The sequence below is a fragment of the Podarcis bocagei genome (assembly GCF_964188305.1).
Source record: "Podarcis bocagei genome assembly, chromosome: 5".
In the NCBI taxonomy this organism is placed as follows: Eukaryota; Metazoa; Chordata; class Lepidosauria; order Squamata; family Lacertidae; genus Podarcis; species Podarcis bocagei.
The window spans coordinates 38,598,338-38,621,486 of NC_138129.1; the positions used below are offsets into that span (position 1 = coordinate 38,598,338).

Sequence of the window (23,149 nt, forward strand, 5' to 3'; positions counted from 1 at the left end):
ACACACACACACACACACACACACACACACACACACACACACAGTTTAAGTATAATCTGAATCTCCGAATGAGATGACGCACGCCGGGGAAAGCAGCTGAGCGCCTGTATTCCATGTATGTATGCATTTGTATTGCTTTACCGAAGTCACTAAGCCCCGCTGTAGCCCATCAGTCACTTCCTTGAGGCTTCATTTAACTCCGAAAGGCAAGAGCGCTCGGATTTGGAGATTTATGCAAAGGTGGGAAGGCAAAATGCAAAATCGGACTTGACCCAAAACGGGATGAAGTAAAAGCGCAGGGCAATCCTATACGTGGGTACTCAGGAGTAACCCCCTTTGAGTTCAATGGGAGTTACTCACAGGTAATTGAGTATAGAATTTCAACGTGTTTGTTGGGAGGGATGTGCATACATGGAAAACTGAAGGGATGAGAACCAGAAATCATAGAGTTGCATAGGAGCTGAAGGCAAGAGCTTTATTTTAGAAAGGAAGAAAAAAATGGGCATCAGCAACTTTGGCTGCAAGACGTAGCTGAGAAAGGGTGCCTGCTTATCTAAGTGGAGAGCCTCCAACAGGTAACTTGTCAAGCCATGCATGCAGATGAATAACTTCATGTATTGGTGTCTCTCTCTCAGTGTACACAGTCTCTCCCTTCAGAACCTTGCTTTCCTAGCTACCTTCCAAGACAGACATTCTGGTCCCCCATTCTTCACCAGCAAATGAGGGAAAAGTTTGAGTGCTTGGATAGGACTGATCAGGCAAGAGCAAAACTCCAAGCTGGACTTAAAGGTGAACGGTTGCAAGTGCATCTTGTCAACCCAGGAGCTTACCAGGCTCAGCAATAACAAGATAAGCAGTTTAGTCACCTCTTTCTCTACTTTCCCTCTGCTGGTATTGCCTGATTCCTCCAAACTGCATGTGGAGAGCTCCGACTTAGGGAAGGTGATTCACATTTAGCCCAAAGGACTGGTCTTCATTTGTTCCATGATCATTTTGTATGTGTGGTTTTCCATCTATTGTGTGGGTGATTAAAAAAAAATCAAGGTAAGTTCTGGCTAATTTGGCTTTATGCATGGTGCTGGGGGGGGGGAGGCTGGATTAATGAAGTTTGCATGTCTCTATCCTGTTGCTCTATGATTTGCTTTCACTGAGTACATTTGCTAGAGAAAAGAGAGAGGAAATCTTTTGCAAGAAGTTTTATTATCTACCATGGGAGAAGGTGGAGGAGGAGATCTAATTGAGAGAGGGTGTAGAAATCTCATCTGAGCATAGTTTGCATTTTAAATGAAAAGATCATTGAAACTGGAACCTGACCCACATAAAAAGGACTTTTTAAAAAGGAAACACTAGTATTCAGAATACCAGCTTTTCTCCCTGCTCTTATAATTCCATGAAACTCACATTATTCTGTTTGTCAGCCTTCCCTGCTCTTTGAAGTTACCTTTATCTCCTTCTACAGATAATATAAGTTTCTTAAAACAAGTCTAACTAGGGATGATCAGTGACACCCAGAAATATTGATATGGTGTCAGAAGTTAATGAGATGAAAGTCCATCATTTATTTCCTTTTCTCCCTGAATGAACAGGAATAAATATGTGATTCTATAAAGTTTTTCTCCAGTGCACTGTTGATCCCAGAAAGGAGTGTGGATTTGAATTTTCAAAGTGAAAATAAAATTATTGTCAATAAAGCAAGACGTAGCTCAAACAAGCTTTATTTCTACATGTGGAAGGATGGCTGGAGTGGCTGGAAAGAGCAGATCTTTTTGAGAGAGCAGAAAAGCCTTGGATTACCATTTTCTTTGCACCCTTTGGGGGGCATGGCACTTACCTAGAGAAAACACAGTCTGTTTGCTTCCACAGTCTGTTGACATTTGGTTTCAGTCTAAAGGGTCATACCATGCACACAATCTCCTCTAGTCGAAATACCATCAGTAGACTGCCAAGTAAAAGATACTGTCAAGACATCTCTGTCTGGTGTGTAATATGCTTAGCTTTTTAGAATAAAAAAAAAGTCTAAAAAACAACAGTTGGTTCAAGAGGGGGGTTGAACACTTCAAAATCCACATTTAGGCAATGCTTTATTAGAACCATTTAAAAAGTTACCAAATTGTGAGAAGGGGGTTGTCTAGAACTCTTCCTCAGGAAATGTCTTACACAAAAGAGGGGACAAGGGGATGAGGAATTTTTTGCTGTTCTTTTGTGAGTTTTGTCGTCATCCCGTAATCCGATCACACGCCCACTTTGTGTAATATCTCACCTGATAAAGAGTTCTGGCGAACTCAAAAGTTTGCCACTATTTTGTGACGTCTTGGTTGGTCTAATAAAGGTATTGCCCCAGTGTGGAGTTTACAATTCATGTTTGTATATGTTTAATTGAAATGGTAACAAGTGAACTATTGTCTTCAACAGTGTGTGGTGTGTGGGGGGGGCACTTTTGCAGAATGCACTTTGCTCCTAAATGGATTCTGCATGGCCCACAATGCTCTTATTGTAAATGCTATATGCATTTGTGTTTCTGTATGTGAAGAGAGGTCTTTCTATACCTTTCCACACATTAACCTGTTGCTGCTAAATTAGCTACATAATATACTGTGTGCAGTCTTTCCTCTCAAGCTTTTAATTTTGGGGGGGTGGGGAGGGGGTGGAGTCTAGGAAAGATCAAGATCAACAGTTGGATTTGATTAATTAATTAACTTTGCTTCCTTATTAGTATTTGTTGGCAATACAAATACATAGTTTTTGCATCCCCTTGGAAGTAAGTTCTGTCAATGGAACTAAGGGTGAATGTATACCTATATGTTGAAGGGTCACTAACTGCAGTGTCACATAATGACTTGTATGTGTGAAACAGCCATTACAGATCAAACACCACCGACAGGACTTTTCTTCTGCTCTCACTTTACTTCAAGCATATAACTTTTCAACAGCAGTCATTCACAGTCCTTCATCTGCAAACTACCGAGTAATGAGTGATACACGTGCATAGATCAATGTTCCATACCAATTATATATTTTATGCTTTTGCATGCTACCTTTTCAGTTCTGTCTTTATCCCACTCTGAAATAATTCATTGTTAGGAACATAAGAAGATGCCTTGTACTGGCTCAGACCATTGGTCTAGCTAGCTAACTGCTTGCACTGACTGGCAGCAGCTCTTCAAGGTTTCCTGGAGGTGTCAGGAATTGAACCTGGGACCTTCTGCATCTAAAGCACATGCTCTACCACTGAGCTATGGCCCTTCCACATAGTATCAATGATATCCTAAAATATACTCCCCAAAATTACTGGAAGCAACTGAATTATACCACCCTGTAACAACAACAACAACAACAACAACAACAACAACAACAACAACAACAACAGTTATTGACTTCTGAAATGTAACTTATATGTTGGAGCCTGAGCCAATAGCCCATACATGATCAGAAAATTGTCTCCACTTCCTGGAATTGATAAATACGGTTGCTGTCCTATGCATATGTTCTTGGAATGGTAGTAAGTGCCATTGAATGCAGCAGGACTTACTTTTGAATAAGGATACATGGTATTGTGCTCAAAGTGATGACATGTCAACATAATGTTTCCAATTCACTCAAATGTTCTAATTTCTTGTGCAGATAGCTAGAGTTTACAGTTTCAGAGTAAGCATACAGAACCAGAAGGCTCTTTTTCTTTCCTTTTTTTAAAAAGTGGTTTTAAAATGTGTAACCCATTTATTATCTATTAGTGTCTTAAGTAATGCTTTATGGGACACATTAGGAGTGCCTTTGGCAACATTGTGGAGTGGCCATGCACACAGTGCTGGAATTTATAACAAAGATCTACATTACGCAATTGTAGATTCTGATGCCTCTAAGGAATTTTGAGAAGAACTCCGTTTCAGTCACACAATTACCACATAAATCCAGCATTGTTCCATGCCCATCCAGTATTCTCTAAAAGTCTCTGTTGAGCAGCCTGTGTTTCATATTACTTTTCCCATTAAAATTGCTTAGCCATGTGAGCCCCGAGTAGTTTGATGCAATCCCTGAATGTTATCAGAATCTTCTGCAAAGCTACTAAAAATAAGTGGCCATGTATCAAGAGGGTAACTTATAGGAAATCACACTTTTTTTAATAATTGGCTTTCATTGATGTCATGGGAAAGTAGCAGATCATGTGATGGTTCTATGCTCAGTTTCTTTAACTGGTTCCAATAATTATACCCTCATACCATCTTCTGATGTAAGTCTCAATGTAACATTTCTTTGCTCGTAGGAAGAAACTGCCGCCAGGGAACAAAATGTCAACCAGTAACAGCGGATTGTAGCCAGTGGTCTCCCTTGCACTGATGAGGCTCTTTGATCCAAAGGGTCTCCCCAACCCCCTGGAGCAATTTTTTTGGGAGGGATTGAAGTGCATTCCATCAGGGCAAAGGGCACTATGGGATACAACCCAGTACGTTTTGCAGAATCTCAAGCCTGTGGGCATCACAAAATTCTTCGTTGGTAACATATCTCCTACTCTCTCTTCTTTTCATTTTTGGTTGTGGAAGAATGTTGGAAGTTTTACATTCTGTTCTACCTTCAGTATCTGTCCATCAGCAGGGGAGAACTGTGTATGAAGTACTTGCTTCACCAGCTCCTGCTTTATTCATAGACATGCCCATTATAGACCAATATACTGAAATGACATTGAGTCTAATACTATGAACCTAGGAATTGACTTAAATTAAGGTTTGATTATTTCTTGGAGTTTCCCATTGAAATTTGTCTCATATTAAATCAGGGAATCTGCCCTAGGTTCAGAAATATATGACTTCTGAGTCCTGTTCTGTGTCCATAGATGCTACTTCTTGCAGGGATTAAAGTGAATTGTATGTTTTGCCAGAGCTCTCATCAGGGTTTACTTGTACTCTCAGCTCAGTAAGTGGAACCGCCTTCTAGAGCAACATAATGGTATTCTGTACCTTTCTGTTTATTTCATTTCATTTATTCATTAAGGTATTGATAAACTGCACTTCGTCAAAGGGTGGTGAACAATAAAGGTAACCAAAAATGGCCATACGGCCATAAAATACAATAAAAGCAATAAAGTACAATCATAAAACAATATTAAAAGGCAGCAACTAAGTAGGGCTACGGTAAAAGGCCCAGGCAAATGGAAAAGCTGTGACCGGCATCAAAAGTATTGCAAGCTGCTTTCAGCACTGACTTACTGGGATCTATTTATGACTTTGTTCTGTCAGTGAACAAAAGGCCGGAATATTATCAACCAACTTGCAGCTGTGTTAAAGCTAGCCTCTTGAACAGGATGGTGGTAGTGGTGGGGACACTGTGTAAGGTAAAGGTAAAGGGACCCTTGACCATTAGGTCCAGTCGTGACCGACTCTGGGGTTGCGGCGCTCATCTCGCTTTATTGGCCGAGGGAGCTGGCGTACAGCTTCCGGTCATGTGGCCAGCATGACAAAGCTGCTTCTGGCGAACCAGAGCAGTGCACGGAAATGCCGTTTACCTTCCGCCAGAGTGGTATCTATTTATCTACTTGCACTTTGATGTGCTTTCGAACTGCTAGGTTGGCAGGAGTAGGAACTGAGCAACGGGAGCTCACCCCGCCACGGGGATTCTAACCACTGACCTTCTGATTGGCAATTCCTAGGCTCTGTGGTTTAACCCACAGTGCCACCCGGGGACACTGTGTACTACCAAGCAAATCTGAAAATTCTGACATCATCTCTCTTAGGAATTTATCCTGTGCATTTTTATTGTTTGTAAGGCATCAATTACCCCTGCCCCTCTTGAAAATGGACACTGGGTGGAGCCTGTTCTTCTTTTATAAACTGCTTTGAGTTTTTACAATCAAGTGGTGTATAACTTTTATGAAATAAATAAACATTATGTTCTCTGATTGGACATATCAGTCTCACTCTGACAGCTTTCAAGGGAGATACCATGATGTGTTTATGTATTAACTTTCCCCACCCCTCAAAACTGGGTGTGTGGATTCAGGTGGGGTACATTCTCAAAATCTAGAAAGTTACCCTGAATGTGCACACTGTAACTCTGATTCCTCAGTCTTCCAGGTGGTTGTTGTATTATGATTCATATTACATATTGTCTGCCTCACCCCTGATTAGTATGGGTTTGAGTTGATTCCCCCCGTTCCACAGAACTTCAAAACCAAGAATGTTGAAACACTGAACTATCATTCAGATATGGCATGGGCAGTCAGAACATAATCTTAAGGTTGGATATAGTCATGTACAGAGGTGATTCTTCATATGCCAAGGTCCCAAGCAATGAAAGGCATTAAAGGCCAGCTCTTTGACCTGGACCTAAAAATGGACTGCATGTTGGAGAAGATTCGAAAGTACTGGTATGATATGTTCCTAACAACCAGTCCCAGTTACTTTGCAGTTTTCAGGCTGCTTTGAAAGGTAGCCGCACGTACAACATACTGTCGCAATCCAGGCAAAAAGATACCAGGTCCTGGATCACTGTAGGATAGTTCCAGTAGTGAACTTTGGATACTAGCTAGCAAAATGCCCATCATTATGATTGGCAGGATATATGGGGAAAGCAGATTTGTATTCTGAATCCTCTGAAAGGGTGCAGTATGACTCTTTCCCTGCACTGGGGGGTGGGGGCTGTGCTCAAATTCAGCATTTTATTTCTTTGTAAGAATGAATGGTGGCCATTCACTTATATAGGAAAGCAGAACACTAATCCTTGAAGCTAGTTTATTCAGCAAGTCTTTTAATGGTTTCCTTTGTAATCTTCTGGTTTTTGGGGTGGTGGTTTTTTTAAAAAAAAAATCATCTGCCATTTGATAGAATTTGACTGTTAATTTCATCGGCTTGTATGATAACGTCCATTTTACTGGTTCTGCCTGTTGGCTGGCCTCTTCCCACCTTCTCTTTATGTTTTGTCCTTATTTTAAAAGTTTTAAACAGCTGTTTCTATGGCAGTTTGTGAGGTGGGAAAATGACATTCAAATACTTAAATAATTGAAAATAAACACTGGAGATCTGAGCGTAAATGCAAAGGAAGAGAAAGGTAAAGAAAGCAAAGGGTTTGGCTGCAGATTTTATAATGTCATTTATACCCAAACCCTTACTATGGCATAAATCAGTGTGCAATCAGGATGTTCACCAACAGTGTGAAGTACATTTTTCTTCCCTTTAACAGCTAGTTCTTTGGATTTAGAAAATTAATTTTTATCCTAGGCATGCTGGTAGGTGGGTATTGTCATCAATGTACTTTATTATTTGGTGTTTTTGGTTAGAAAGACCCTCATTGGCTTTTTTGAAGAGTTGTACTTTGATATAATGTGCACTTTGTTCACACAAGATCAAGAAAGACTCATCTGTACACAACATACACAACATTCTCAGAATGGCTGTTTTCGGAAATTTAAACATTTCCATTCTTTCAAGAACCCAGTCTAGCCTACTACAGTGGTCTAATATCTAATATGCTGTACCATTCTGACGTACTGAGGTAACCAAGAAAAAAGGCAGTTGCCAGTGGAGAAATTATACATATAAAAACATTGCCAGAAAATGAGCAATGAGGTGCTTAGCTGCTGGTCTACTATAATTAGTGTAAGTTTCTCTTCTTTAAAGTAGATTGAAGCCAAAGGAGAAAATTTATCAAATTAAATATAGGAATCTTCCTTCTTTCTAGGAAAATAATCTGGTAGCTGTGAATGGAGAGACAAAATCCTCTGAATTTGTGAGGTTCTTCCATTTTACATCCTGATATCTAGCTGGAATAATTTGTTAATCAGATAATTTGCATGTAGTTTTACAATAAAATAAAATAAATTTGATTGCTGCATATCCTGATCACACTTTTGCTTTTTATTAATGGTATATAGCCAGCTATACTAGTAATTAACCAATTAAAAATCCAGTGTTTATACTGATCACACTTTTGCTTTTTATTAATGGCATATAGCCAGCTATGCTAGTAATTAACCAATTAAAAATCCAGTGTTTGTATGAAGCAACACTACAGCTGGTTATTATGCAGGCAGGTATAAATGTATCTCTAATGATGCTTTGTTGTCATTATACTGCAAAGGTGAGATCCTTCCTGTGCTTACCTCTGAGTAAATATGCATAAATATGACCCAAAAAGCCTTGCATGCAAGTCCCCTTGAAATCAAGGGGCCTTATTTATGAGAAAACATGCACATGTTTGCGTTGTATAATCTATTTTTTTTTAATAAATTTTTATTAGTTTTACAGAATTTTAGTAAACAAACAAACACTTAAAAAGACAAACATACACGTATAATTTCATAACATATTTTCATAAACCTCTTTTCTGGGACTTCCCCATACCCCCCCTTTCTGCATCCCAATGTCCATAATTTTATAGCAACTCCCAATTATTACTTTCCAACCTCTGTCATCTTAGTCATCTCTATATTCTGACCTTATATCACTGTATCCCTTTGTTCCTGAAAACCACAACACTCTAACATTCATTAAGTTTATAATAGTCCTTAAGATAACTTTTGAATTTTCTCCATTCCTCTTCCGCCGTCTCTTTTCCTTGGTCACGGATTCTGCCTGTCATCTCGGCCAATGTCATATAGTCCATCACTTTCATCTGCCATTCTTCCAAGGTGGGTAGATCTTGTGTCTTCCAATATTTTGCGATGAGTATTCTTGCTGCTGTTGTAGCGTACATAAAAAAAGTTCTGTCCCTCTTTGGCACCAATTGGCCGACAATGCCCAAGAGAAAGGCCTCTGGTTTTTTAGGAAAAGTACATTTAAGTACCTTTTTCATTTCATTATAGATCATTTCCCAGAAAGCCTTAATCTTCGGGCATGTCCACCAAAGGTGATAGAAGGTACCTTCAGTCTCTTTACATTTCCAACATTTGTTATCGGGCAGATGATAAATTTTTGCCAGTTTGACTGGGGTCATGTACCACCTGTATACCATTTTCATAATATTTTCCTTTAAGGCATTACACGCCGTAAATTTGATACCGGTGTTCCATAACCATTCCCAGTCATCTGACATGATGTTGTGACCGACATCCTGTGCCCACTTAATCATAGCTGATTTGACTGTTTCATCCTGTGTATTCCATTTCAGCAACAAGTTATACATTCTAGATAAATTCTTAGTACTGGGTTCTAACAATTCGGTTTCTAATTTTGATTTTTCCATCTGGAAGCCAATTTTCCTGTCCTGTTTGAAAAATTCCATTATTTGATGGTATTGAAACCAATTTTGTACCTTGTGCTTCAGTTTCTCATAACTTTGCAATTTGAACTTATCTCCATCTTGTTCCAAGATTTCCCAATACTTCGGCCATCCGACCTCCATATTGAGTTTCTTCACTGCCTTGGCCTCCACTGGTGAGACCCATCTAGGGGTTTTGTTTTCCAACAGATCTTTGTATCTTATCCAAACATTAAACAATGCTTTTCTAACAATGTGATTCTTAAAGGCACTATTGACTTTATCATACCATAGATATGCATGCCAACCGAAAGCATTATTGAAACCTTCCAGATCTAAGATGTCTGTATTTTCGAGGAGCATCCATTCTTTCAGCCAGCAAAATGCTGCTGCCTCATAGTACAGTTTCAAGTCCGGCAGGGCAAAACCCCCTCTTTCTTTAGCATCTGTCAATATCTTAAATTTGATTCTGGGCTTTTTGCCCTGCCAGACAAATTTCGAGATATCTTTCTGCCACCTCTTAAAACATTCCATCTTATCCAGAATCTGCAAGGTCTGGAACAAAAATAACATTCTAGGCAATACATTCATTTTAATCACAGCAATTCGGCCTAACATTGACAATTTCAAATTTGACCATATTTCTAGATCTTTTTTGATTTCTGACCAACATTTTTCGTAATTGTCTTTATACAAATTCACATTTTTAGATGTCAAATAGACCCCTAGGTATTTCACCTTCTTAACCAGTGTCAACCCTGTCTCCTCTTGAAACTTCTCCTTTTCTGTATCTGTTAAATTTTTTCCTAAGACTTTGGTTTTTTGTTTATTCAACTTAAATCCGGCCACCTGGCCGAACAGTTGGATTATTTCTAAAACCCTTTTCGTACTAGTGTTTGGCTCTTGCAAAGTCAATACTAGGTCATCTGCAAACGCTCTTAACTTGTAATGTTTAGCTCCGACCTGCACTCCTTTGACCTGCTGGTCTTCCCTTATCATATTCAGCAACACCTCCAGGACTGAAATAAAAAGTAATGGGGAAATTGGGCACCCCTGTCGTGTTCCTTTTTCTATCTTAAGTTCCTCCGTCACTACATTATTTACAATCAATTTAGCTTTTTGTTCGGAGTATATTGCAGCCATACCATTCTCAAAACCTTGACCTACCCCCATCCCATGAAGATTCTTTATCATAAAACTCCAAGAAATATTGTCAAAGGCTGCGTTGTATAATCTATCTCCCTATGCAACATCTTTCCAAGCCACTTTCACAAAGTACTATGCTCATCGTTAATGCATTAATAGGCAAAATTGAAAACCCTGCTCATTCTTTTTAGATAGTCCAGCTATCCTAATACATGGCTTAAAAAGCTATGCGCAATCCAGCTAGACACACTTGAAGCGCATTGAAAGTATATGCACATAACTGTGCTTTTGAGTCACACTGATTTCAATGGTGCTTATGCCTGACTTTCCCTGTTGGTAATGTGTGCTTTCTCTAATAGAAATTCACAATGCAGTAGCCTGTAACGCAGTATTAATATGCCTGTTATTACCGTAAGCAAATCGGTAGGCAAGCTGGCATCTGGTGGGCTAGTGCTGAATCCCCAGGGATTAGGGAGAGGTGTGCATTTTCTCTTGGCAGAGGAAACAGTGCCTACCATGAGTATGCACATAGCCCTCTCTAATCCCTAAGGATTCAGCATTAGCCCAACAAATGCCAGTCTCTCTACTGAGGGAATCAGTTTCTGCAGCCACTAGACCACTGTCTGGATAATGAAGTGGCCCCTGAATATGTAATGACTTCAATAAACCTTTCAGCTGATAGTAACACTTGCTGGTAGTGAGTTCTCACAATATCCTACTATTTTATTAGCATTGTCATTGCACTTACTGTGATTATTAGAAATCAATCTTGGTCCTTGCAGTTGTGACAGATAACTCTACTGATGAGTCGTCCAGTAAAATAAATTAGCACTTTTAGACCCTTCTGACAGCTATATTTGGAATGATCATATATGATCTGCTCCAGAAATTACTTTACATGCATGATGAAAAAGTTGTGCTAGTGGAACAACTGCTCTGCATATGCAAAGCTGAACTGGATCTTACTACATTGGGCAAAAGTAGCACAGCCAGGTTTTTGTCTGCTTGACATATAGGTCACTCCCAGAGGAACTGGGGAAACTGAGCAACCTACAAAGTTGGGAGAATGTTCTACTGGACAGCATATTCATATGGATGACTGAATATGCCAATGTGATGGGTACTACCACACAGGTCACATGAGGATAGGCTACCCCACATACTTCTAAATGTGAATACGAACCACTAGGAGTTGTTTTTCCACATACTGAACATGTTTTGTGAAATGTCTTGGTGCACTTCCGAGTTTCTAAATCAGGACCCATTGTTTACACCTGGGAATGATATCTGAAGCTTGTTTGTGAGGAAGCAAATTTAAATTAGTGTGTTGATGCTGCTTTTAAATGCTTTTAATGAGGAATAATTTGCTGTTCAAAAATTCTACCAGTAATAATGCCATAACTTTTTCCATGCTGATTATCATGAGTGCTTTAAAACATTCATTGTTCTAAGCAGTAATGTTTGGCTACCACAGTTAGGGATTTTTATTGGGGGTGGAGGGAGGGGTGGAATCAACACAGAGAGCCCAATCCCTGGAGCAGCAGAAAGCTGGCTACTTCTGTCTTGCTGCCTAAGAAACCCGTTTCCAATCTTTCTACCATTGGAAATAGGCTATGAATGAAAATTGGCAGGGATCCAGTTAAGGTGATTGCAGTATGCTTTTTGAGATAGAGGGTTGCTTATCCATGGGATATGACTGACCAATTCCTTATGAATGTTTAAGAAGGCAGCAGGAGTCTTTTTTCAAGATGTCATCAGGTAGACTTAATGTACAGTGGTTGCCACTGAAAATCTGTCTCACCTAGTTTGTATGTTCGAAAACATTTTGCTCTCCCATCTAACCAAGAAATAGTGAAGGACTTAAACCAAGTTTCCCCAACCTAATGCAGATGTTTTGGAGGAAACTCCCATCATCCATTATCACTGGCCATGCTGGCTGGGGCTGGTGGGGGTTGCTGTCCAAAATATCTGAAGGGCACCACGTTGGCGGCAACTGTCTTAAATCATTATAAAGATAGCATCAAAGGCAAAGTGGCCACTCACTCTGAATTTTGTTTAATTGTATTTGTAGATGGAATTGAACTGAAGTCAAGCAGTTTTTAGAAGAGCTGTCTTCTTCCATCAGATCCATCATGGCTGCGGGTGTAGCAGCATGGCTGCCCTTTGCCAGAGCAGCTGCCATAGGATGGATGCCAGTTGCCAACTGTCCGATGCCACTGGCCCCAACGGATAAAAACAAACGACAGGATGAGCTCATCATTCTTAATGTGAGTGGTAGGCGCTTCCAGACCTGGAGGACTACCTTGGAGAGGTACCCTGACACTCTGCTTGGCAGCACAGAAAAAGAGTTCTTCTTTAATGAAGACACAAAGGAATACTTTTTCGACCGGGACCCTGATGTCTTTAGGTGTATCTTAAATTTTTACAGGACTGGAAAACTGCACTACCCAAGGTATGAATGCATCTCAGCCTATGATGAGGAGCTTGCCTTTTATGGGATCCTACCCGATATCATTGGGGACTGCTGCTATGAAGAGTACAAAGACAGGAAACGGGAAAATGCTGAGCGGTTGATGGATGACAGTGACTCCGAAAATAAGCAAGAGTCTATGCCAGCTCTGAGCTTCCGGCAGACCATGTGGCGAGCCTTTGAGAACCCCCATACCAGCACCTTAGCCTTAGTCTTTTACTATGTCACCGGCTTCTTTATTGCTGTCTCTGTGATCACCAATGTGGTGGAGACTGTACCATGTGGAACAATCCCTGGCAATAAGGAACTGCCATGTGGAGAAAGGTACGAAATGGCTTTTTTCTGCTTGGACACAGCTTGCGTTATGATTTTTACAGTTGAATACCTTATGCGACTCTTTGCGGCTCCCAGTCGCTACAGGTTCATCAGGAGTGTCATGAGCATCATCGATGTGGTGGCTATCATGCCGTACTACATTGGCTTGGTGATGACAGACAACGAAGATGTCAGTGGAGCCTTTGTGACTCTGAGGGTTTTCAGGGTGTTCCGGATTTTCAAGTTCTCCCGTCATTCCCAAGGCTTGCGAATCCTGGGGTACACACTGAAGAGCTGTGCCTCAGAGCTTGGTTTTCTTCTATTTTCTCTCACTATGGCAATCATCATCTTTGCTACTGTGATGTTTTATGCAGAGAAAGGATCTTCAGCCAGCAAGTTCACCAGCATCCCAGCTTCTTTTTGGTACACTATTGTCACCATGACAACTCTTGGGTAAGTGCTTCACTTCTCTTTCCTGACCAAAGGTCACATGAGCTGATTGGTGGGATGAGGTTCCAAGCTTGTTTCCTTTTCTGAAACATAGACCTAAGCAGCTATTGAGGTCTGTTTCTTTTTCTTTCAATGCTGTCTTGTGCACAACCTCCAACATTTATATGTACAGAACGTCATGATGGCTTTGCAGCAGTGACATCTGGTCCATATTGTTGTTCAAAATGAGGTCTTAGTTGTTGCTGTTGTTTTAACTCTGGCATTACTTGCAATCTATCTTGCTTCCAGTTTTGGCATAAGGAGCAGGGATCTGTAAGAATCTTCATTTTTGCGTGGTTTAAAGAATCCATTCTTTCTTTGAAATTATCTGGGTGCTTTTCACATTGCCTTCAAAAGGAGTTTAAATGTTATTAAAGTCAAATAAGGATTGAAATGAAAGAAGAGGGTCTGACCCTGGCAGAAGGTGAAAAAAGGGGGGAGTGGGAAATAACTGAATGGTACAATGAACTTTTTTTTAAAAAATGGAATTAAAGTCAAGCAGATAAATAGTTTGAGCATCTGCTCTTTTTCAAAGATGTCAGCTTAAGCACAGCAGTACTTACAATTGTATTGATGATCCGGCCTGAACTCTTCAGATGAATGGCAGTATACAAATTTAATAAATAAATAAATGACAATGTTAATCATAATCTTCAACAGCAGCAACAACCATCTTTCAGGCTATATCCTTACAGTCAACTCAAGCGGACCTTCTAGGACTTTTAGATCTTCTCCAGATCTTTAGAACATACTCCGTTTGTTCGTTGCCCATCTTATGAGCGCAGATATAAAAGCACAGGAATGTCTGCTTGGGATGAGTATGAGAAGACAAATGCTAAACATGTAGTGTTAGCAATGAACAAAAGTCCTGGCGATCCATGCTTAACATTTTTCATGCATTAACAAATGCCTCTGAGGAACAGTGTATGCTTGAAACATTTTAAACTGTTCTTTTTAAAAAAAGGAAAAAGAAAGCATGGTGAATTTGGCTCTTGAGACATTTAGATTGTTCCTTCACCCCTGTTTCAATCCAGATAGGTATTGAAAACAATGTATTGAGATATGGTAAGATTTTAGAGAACAGAACTGGATTATTAACAGGAAACGGCCCAGTTTGCATCAACAGCTCATGGGTCAGTGAAGATCTGTGGCCATTATAACATCATGTTAACAACACAACACAGAATTATGCATTGAATCAGTGCTTCTTGAATCAGTACTCAAAGGTACGTAGTACTGACACCTCCCTCCCCCCAATATTAAAAGTGTAGCACTTACTGTAATACTTTCATGGTGAGTACTGGCACCTTTTTTTTTCTTATAAAAAGGCACCTCATTGAACCCATGGAAATAGATGGGCTTAAGTGTGTTATAAACCTGCTGTTGTATTGTGGTTCATGTGTCTAAATAGCTCAGACAGGTGCAAATCTAGTCAACAATAGGGAATTCATAGCCCCTGGGACATTTCTACTTGTTCCCAAACTTCACAGGAATCCTGGTGAATTGACAGCTTTTAAAAACAAAAACAACTTTAACATTTCAGGTGGGTGATTTAGTTGCTTAAAACCTGGGGGCACCTTAAGAGAAACACATTTTCTCTATCCCCCATATGAGATTGTAGTAACCATTTGTTGCTTCTCTTCCAGCTATTTAAAGCTATCCAGCCTTCCATGAGCTCCACATGTAACAAAATAAAAATCTTGTATACAAGACTAAAAAATGTAAACAGTTTTCAGTCAAGTGTGCTTCTGCCTGGGAATTCATGTGGCTTTTGATTTTTAAGCATTTAGCAATTGCTTTCATGATGCTTGAACACTAGACTTAGTATAGCGTTGCTGTTGCTTTGAAAGGCTTTCATACTGTGCATTAACATGCAAGCTACCACAGGTTAAAACTTTTAAAACGTACTTCGTTTTTCAAAAAAACCTGAGCAATTGTAACTTGGGTATTTTCTGTCCTCTTGGAAACATATGAAAACATTAATAAAGCTTAGGAGATCTATTTGAATGAATGGTAAACTTCTAACCGGTGGTTTTCAATCAGTGTTGGAATGTCACCATATTATGATCTAGACATTGAGTCATCTCTAAAATACCTAGTTCTCAGCTTCTTTAGTGATAACAGGTCAAAAGCAGCCAAATGATTCAGCTAGGATGGGAGCGGGACAGAAAAAAGATCAACACACACATAAATTCAAGTGATGGTTATAAAAGGATGTTTTGAAGGAGGGTGGTGTTTAAAAGGATCTGTTATGACACTGGTGTAAAATGATGGGGAAATTTGATAATGTGTATAAATCTCCACTTTACTTATTGTATGTTTCTAACAAAATGGGACACATCAAAAATTATTTACAAATTGAGAGCCAGTGTCGTGTAGTGGTTAAGAGCAGTAGTCTTGCAATCTGGGGAACCGGGTTCGTGTCTCCGCTCCTCCACATGCAGCTGTTGGGTGACCTTGGGCTAGTCACACTTCTTTGAAGTCTCTCAGCCTCACTCACCTCACAGAGTGTTTGTTGTGGGGGAGGAAGGGAAAGGAGAATGTTAGCCGCTTTGAGACTCCTTCGGGTTTGGATATCAAATCCAAATGTTGAAGGTGAAAGAAAGCATGCATGTAATCTGTGTTGAATATTGTTTTAGCATGGTTATAACATTTTGCCCTAAATAATACTATATGTATCATATCGGTTTCAGTGAGAATATAGGTATTTATAAAAATTATGCTATAATGTCATGATACAGAGTTGCTATTAAAAGTTAATAAAACGAGTATCAAGAATGTTGGCAAACAGCTAGCATCTGAAGGGAGATGCACTTTTGCTGGTATTCCACCCCCACCCCCTTTGTCAATAACAGGATGCTTTGTAATTAAACATGTCTCCTTGTCAAAACATAGCAGGGAAGGATTCCATGGTACCATTAGTTCGCTGTTTAGCTAAAAGAAATGGTCTGTTGCATAGAATACCTTTCCTTTCCACACATAATGATAGTCCAAACTGAGTGTTTTTGAGTACTCTAAAGTGTTCTCAGGCTAGGATAATCATAGAAATTATAGTGGGAGTGCATTAAACTAGCTGATGAGGATAAAAAAAAATGTAGACACTAAAATAGGATGTTTAACATTTATGGAAGATCTATTTAAGCTTTCCACAAATCACTTCCCTGCCAAAGAGATTAAACGTACATATATCCGTTATTATTGTTTGTCTGGGGTGATTTTAAATGAAACAAGTTGCTGTAGCAATCAGTTTGTGTAATCTACATTTCTGACATCTTTTAAAGACCTCTTTGATACAGACTAATAAGGTCAAAACATCAGATAACGACATGTTGATGGCAGAATCCAATGCTCTATGTATATCTCTTTCTTTGATCTATCATGTTTATGTGTCATCTGTTACTAGGAATATGAACGTTTGCATTTTTAAAAATTACTTACAAAATTTCACGTGATTATTTTGTGCTCTCATCTAAGTGAGTGCACATGAGTGAGATTCTGTGAGCATTCGTTAGATTACAATGCCTAGACCATCTTTTTTTTTTTTAGGGGAAATTGTAATTCCCCCCCCCCCATAATAACATATCCTGCTATGTTAGCTTCCATTTATCCAAATCATCTCCTTTCTGCATACATGTATATTGTATATCTGTAGGAAAATTATGTAAACCAACCTGTGTTATCTCTACATGGCCAAATTCATGTTGTGAAATACATATCAAAGTTTTTGAAAACACTAAATCTTATGAAAGAGAACGAGCTGCAAAGTAGAATGGAATCAATAGTTCATAAAAAATGAAGAAAGTGAGATGACATCACAAATCACATCATTATCTGTCACTGGGGTTGTTCAGCCAACTTGTTGCATTAGATTTTTGATGAAGTTCCATGCTGCTTGGTAGTACATTTGCAAAAGGCAGCTCTAAACCAAGATGGTTGCCATGGTGTTTCTGTACATTCAAGGAAACTGTAGTAACATTCTCTAACTTTGGATTTGATTCAAAGATCGAATGCAAATATTTCTCTTTGAAGGAGGATTTTAGGCTTCAAAAATTAGAACTCAAACCTTCATGAGAGTGTTAGTGTGTTTTATATGAAAGTGATTGCCAGAGTTGAGGGCAAATGCACATTGCTTTGTGGGCACACAGCAATCAAGTTCTCTTATTATTCAAATTACCATCCAACTTGACCCATCCTATCACTGGCCAGAGATAGATCACTGCCTCAGGTGGTAGATGCTGGAAGACATTGGTGGCAGCTCCCTGGCTGTTCCTCGAGTCCCTGGCTGTACCCTTCTGTTAGAGGACCGAGTTGTGCATGCCCCCAGACTTGCCCTACATCCCACAACTAGACCATAGTATTGAAATATTCAGCTGCCAGTCCAGCCAGCTTCTGTAGGTGGATAGGACAACCATCTTATTCTTTGCCACAGGCAGCAAAATGTCTTGCACAGCCCTGCTATTCAAGCTGGACCTGGAAGCTTTCAGAGGAAGTCTGTAATGACCTATTTTGGCCTCCTATGACTGGCTGTTTTGTCTTATTGGTTTTCCTATAATTTTAACTATTTTAGTTGGAAATGGATGCAGATGTACTATTCACATGACATCCCACAGGTTTCAGGTTCAACACCCTCTGAATTTGAGTTTTAGCAGCATCCAAATACTTAAACGTAATACTTTGACACACCAGCAGGCTAGGATTCAGATTTATTTGAGAATCCCAAGGGATTAAGGTAATGCCCCCATCAGTGCACTGCTTCAAGAGTTGGTTGGATTGTTGAGCTCTTTAGACATTTTAACCTGCCATAGAGGAAACCCCAGTAGAGTAAAAAAAACTTAAGAATACTGGTCCTCCATAAAATTTGCCGTGGATTGTTTCAACCTTACCAAAACAACATATGGATTACACAACAGTTATTTATAGTAAAAGATTGAAAGCATCAAACTTGGCAGCTGTACTCAAGGAACACATAAATCCATTTGTCACACAACTTCGAAAATCTTAGCCATATCTTCTAAATCTCTGCTAAGCTATAATCTGAGTCTGGGACACTGTTTCTTTAGTTTATTTTTAAACAGAGGAAGTATCAGACTGGAATTGTAGGAACGTTTTTGATTTGATGAGAGCTTGATGATGCTGTCTGAGGGGAAAGTTTAACCATGAGGTCAATTAGATGTATCATTGTTAAATTGCCTCAGAAATCTACTGCTGTACACAGACGAGCCCCTAGGTACGTAGCCTGCAAAATTTGGAAACATTAAGTGCAGGAGTCATGGAGTTTTAATGACTGAGGTCTTTTTTCACCCCTGATCAATTGATATCAACTGATAAGTTCTTTTTACATTCCTCCCAAAATCACTGTGATTGGAAATACAAGAGAGAAGCCTGATAAAATTATTCCCTTCTTGCAAGCCAGGGCTGCCATTTGCAAAATTATACCCCTTCCTCTCTTACTCAGTCCCTCCCTCTTCCCTTTTCCTGCCTGGACTAAAAGCCCATTAAACCAATAAAAAATTCCACCCCAGGAATAAGGTTCCCAGAGTTCTCAAGGCTAATCAGGGGCTACCCACACAATTATTACTCAGTCCTCGAACAAGCATACTACATAGAGGAGGAGGGAGCTACAAAAAGAGTGTAGTGTTTGGGGAGGAGCCAGCATATAATGCCTGGCTTCTTCCCCATTCTGATAGGCCTGATGGCCCACTTGACCCTTCCCCAACTCCTCCGTAGGGTAAAACCATTTTGAGTACTCTTCCCAGGTGAGTTGGGGTATGACAAATGCACCCCCACTCAAGGTTGGGAGTGGCATTCTGCTAAACATTCCACCTTTACCACAAAGCACGGAGGAGAACTCAGCAACAGTTGCATATATTTCCACCTGAACCCAATAAAAATGCCATTGCGATATTAGGAGCAAGATGTAATTGTTACCACCACACAGACCTTACACCTGCCTCTGCCTACCTGCCTAGCTAGCTGGTTGCCTGCAGATGATGTCCACTGCAGTGTGCTGAAGCCTAGCTACAGCCTTGGGAAAGTGATAAAAATTGTGGCAGCTCTGAGACCAAACCTCATGCCCTGGTTGGAAAGACTTTGGAGGGAAGGCAAACTGGGAGTCAATCCCAACACTGGAACTGCATGGAGGACCTAGTCTAGGGTAGTTGAAAGGGTGATGGGTGAAGACGGACTTTGAATGGGGAGGGCAAAAAGTAGGCCTGAACTGGAAGCACGACAGAAGTTGCTATTTAATTAATAATAATAAAAATTTATTATGGTCCCAGACCAGATTCCTTTTTAATTATTATTTGATTAATTATTATTTTTTAATCCTCCCTTTCTGCCAAAAAAGAAAAAGAAAAAAGGCTTATCTAAGGGTGTGGCGTTTGCCCATTCCTTGTGATTATGTTTGTACGGGGGGATGGAAATGGTTAATGTAGATTGACCAATGAGAAAGCTCAGAGGCGGAGCCTACTTGGTCTTGAGGCTCAGTCCAGGGGTTTACCATGGGGAGATAGAGGAGTGAGGGTCAAACAGAGGCAGTAAAAGTGACAGTTAGAGTGAGAGACAGGGATAGAACTGAGGGAGAAGCGTGTGACAGTGTGAGATAGTGCCACATCTAGTTAAGGGCGCGCATTTGAGAAACAGTTCTGAATATATTTAAAACTTGTTTGTTCTTCAATATACTTTAATCTTCGTTGTTGACTTTACAACCTGACTGAGACTCAGTATTTCACCAGAAGAAACCTGGTTGGTGGCAGCGGAAGAATAAAGCAGTGGTGTACAGGTCACTAGTCCGTGAAACGACCGGGGGCTCTGTACGAACGCCACAGAGGCTTTATAGATTACTACGATGAAGACAATCCTTGCTCTCAGACTAACAAGGCACAACACAAAAGGGAAGTGAATTAGTGGGGAGGAAGAAATAAGCAAACTGGTACAAGTTCATTTACCTGCATGGCACAAGAAAATCTTTCCCTAGTGGGAGGCCTTGGTAGCATAGACCAGCCTCAAGCTCAAGAAAGGAATAGTATGGCAGCAACAAGATAAAACCTCTTTAGGTGGAAGTCTGCATCTCTGTGCCAGAAACAGGAATATCTATGGTAGAAGATTCGGAGGCGCGCTTGACCCTTGCTAAGGTGTGGGATTCAGTAGGTGCCAACCCTGGATGCCAGTCTTTTGCCAGCCCACAGTCTTTTTGTAAGATTTGCTGGTGTAATGTATATGAAGCCTTTTGAATGGTGTAGCTCTGTATACGAGCATCATTGCCAACAATTTTATTCATGCTAATAATAGCTGCACTCATTGGAATACAATTAAAGGGATAACTACACTTGGAGAAATTGCTTTGTTGTTCCATTTATTGTTTCCTATTTGAGAGCAATGTATAAAGCTGTTTGCTTGTTTTCGGCTCAACTTTGAGCTTTAGTGTTTCCCAAGGTGCAGCCTGCATGCTACTTTCCAAGTTTTCAGACATCTCTTTCTGCCCAGGCGTCCTTATACAATACACTTTGGGGGTCATTCTGGCAGAAGAGTTCCCCTAATTAGTGTATCTTTGCAATTCCCTACCTGTTGCACATTGCCAAAATCATCCAACTCCACTCTCTGGTGTACTGTACGATAAGCCTGTACCTTGCCCACTTCCTGCTGTGGCAGTTTGCATCTGAATAGTTCTCTGAGCTTTTATAAACAGTTTGGCACTACTGGCTCAGTTGCACTTTACCACCCAATTAGCATTTTTTGAAATAGGGACGGAGCAGCCAAATTTATGTGTGCTTTAAAATAAGAATTAGAAGAGAGCGTTGGTTTATTTTACGCATCGAGGAATTTAATCTGGGTAATTGAGTGACTGCCCCTTTTCTTGTTAGCAGAACAGATTGACTTGTAAATAATTGGGAATGTGTAGGTTAACTTCTCTCACATTCCATTCACTGAGGCAGAGGAGGGTTTGCTAAAAATAGATGTATTCAAAAAATATAATTAGATATCTGAGCTTTACCTGCTAATCTTTTTTTTTCCTCCCAGACGGACCTAGGGAATTTTGCCTATGTATGAAGCAGGTCTCTTGTTCATTTAAGATTTGCCCAAACAAAATGTCATATTTGTGGGAGGTGGGCAGACAACCATGAACTCTGTAAAATGCAACATAAAATACATGAAGAATAGTAATACCAGTAGCTGATGGCTGAAAGGAACCCAGAGTACAAAACTTTGCATCATTTTACTTAAATTTAGCTAGGTGAGCCAACAGAAATGCAGACATTATGCTTTTGATGTTGGGGTGTATTCTAGAAGTAGAGCGACATCAGTGTAGCTCATCGCATAAGACCTTTCCAAAAGAAGGTAGGAGGGAGAAAAGAGCTAGTGATGTACCAAGTATTGTGTGCATTCAGTTCCCTCTCCTAAAAACAAAAAGAAACAAGGCACTAAAGCCACAATTGATTTTGCAACTCAGTTTTGAGCTACAACAAACTATTATTGAACTTATTATTAATTAATCTTAAATACAACATTTCTTATTTACAAAGGGCTACACTCACATGCAGCATGAGAAGTGGGTCACTCTTTTACATATTTTGCAAAGGAGAAACTGAGCTGACAGCTAATGATATGGCTAACCATGCTGTGTCCAGTTCATGACTGAGAAGGAATTTGAATACTGCTCTCCTTGAATAAGTCTGGCCTGGTCACCATTAGACTTCACTGGTTCCAGAAAGGGTTACCCAGCTTCATGCTGCTGGCAGAACTCCATTTCAGAAGAACTAGATTTGCCAGCTCTTAGAAGGCAAAATTCTGGCTTCAAAGCAGATTGCAGGAAGTGCTGGAGCAATATAGAAGGGGTGGAGAACCCAGCAGCTAAAGAGAGAAAGCCAGCAGAAAATGCTCTGTTCACATAAGGCAAGGATGAGGAAATATTTTTAGCTTGAGGGTCACATTCCCTTCTGGACAACTCTCCAAGCATCACATGCCGGTGCTGGATGAGTCTAAAGGCAACAGTGGGCAGAGCAGTCAACGTGAATTTTAGCCTTGTACAGTAGGCTAGTTTCAACGCACTCTCGTGAACTTTTCAACCCAAATTAAACATGCAGGAGGGGGAAAAGAAGGAGAAATACGCTGGCTGCTTATAAGTGTCTCCTTCTTCTCCCTCCTTATCACCAGACTGCAACACCCTTTATGATAGTTCTGGATCATTCTGGGTGGACCCAATCCAACCCAGGGTTATCTGGAGCTGCCTCAACCCACTCCAACCAAATCCCTGGTCAACCTGAATTGCCCCAAATTGGTTTGGGCCCTGCTTAGGGCCTAAATTCAAACACAAACCAACAACATCCTGCATGCATCTTCAAGGACCAAAAGGGTACAAAGGGACAGGTAATGTCAGTAACCCTCACAGAGTGATGCACAAAACAAAGGAATCAAATTATACATCCTGCATCTTTCCTAGCTCTGTTGTGCTCATCAGATTCTGATTTAACAGAGGCTGTTTTTAATTTAGCATCATTTAAATTTTACTCAGGAGATTTTGTAATGAAAGTGTTATTCTTGGGT

At 40.1% G+C, this 23,149-nt stretch overlaps 1 protein-coding gene across 9 annotated transcripts in view; it reads left to right on the plus strand.

The window, feature by feature from the left end:
• KCND3 (potassium voltage-gated channel subfamily D member 3) overlaps positions 1 to 23,149 on the plus strand; it is a 280,666-nt gene that overhangs the window by 824 nt on the left and 256,693 nt on the right. For 4 of the 9 annotated variants that reach the window (XM_081195186.1, XM_081195180.1, XM_081195188.1 and 1 more), the window contains exon 2: positions 12,458 to 13,570. In XM_081195186.1, coding sequence (XP_081051312.1) covers positions 12,458 to 13,570 — 1,113 coding nt within the window. Of the gene's footprint in view, positions 116 to 148; positions 576 to 12,403; positions 13,571 to 23,149 lie in introns of those variants that run through there. The other 5 variants (XM_081195182.1, XM_081195184.1, XM_081195183.1 and 2 more) reach the window with 5 other exon arrangements.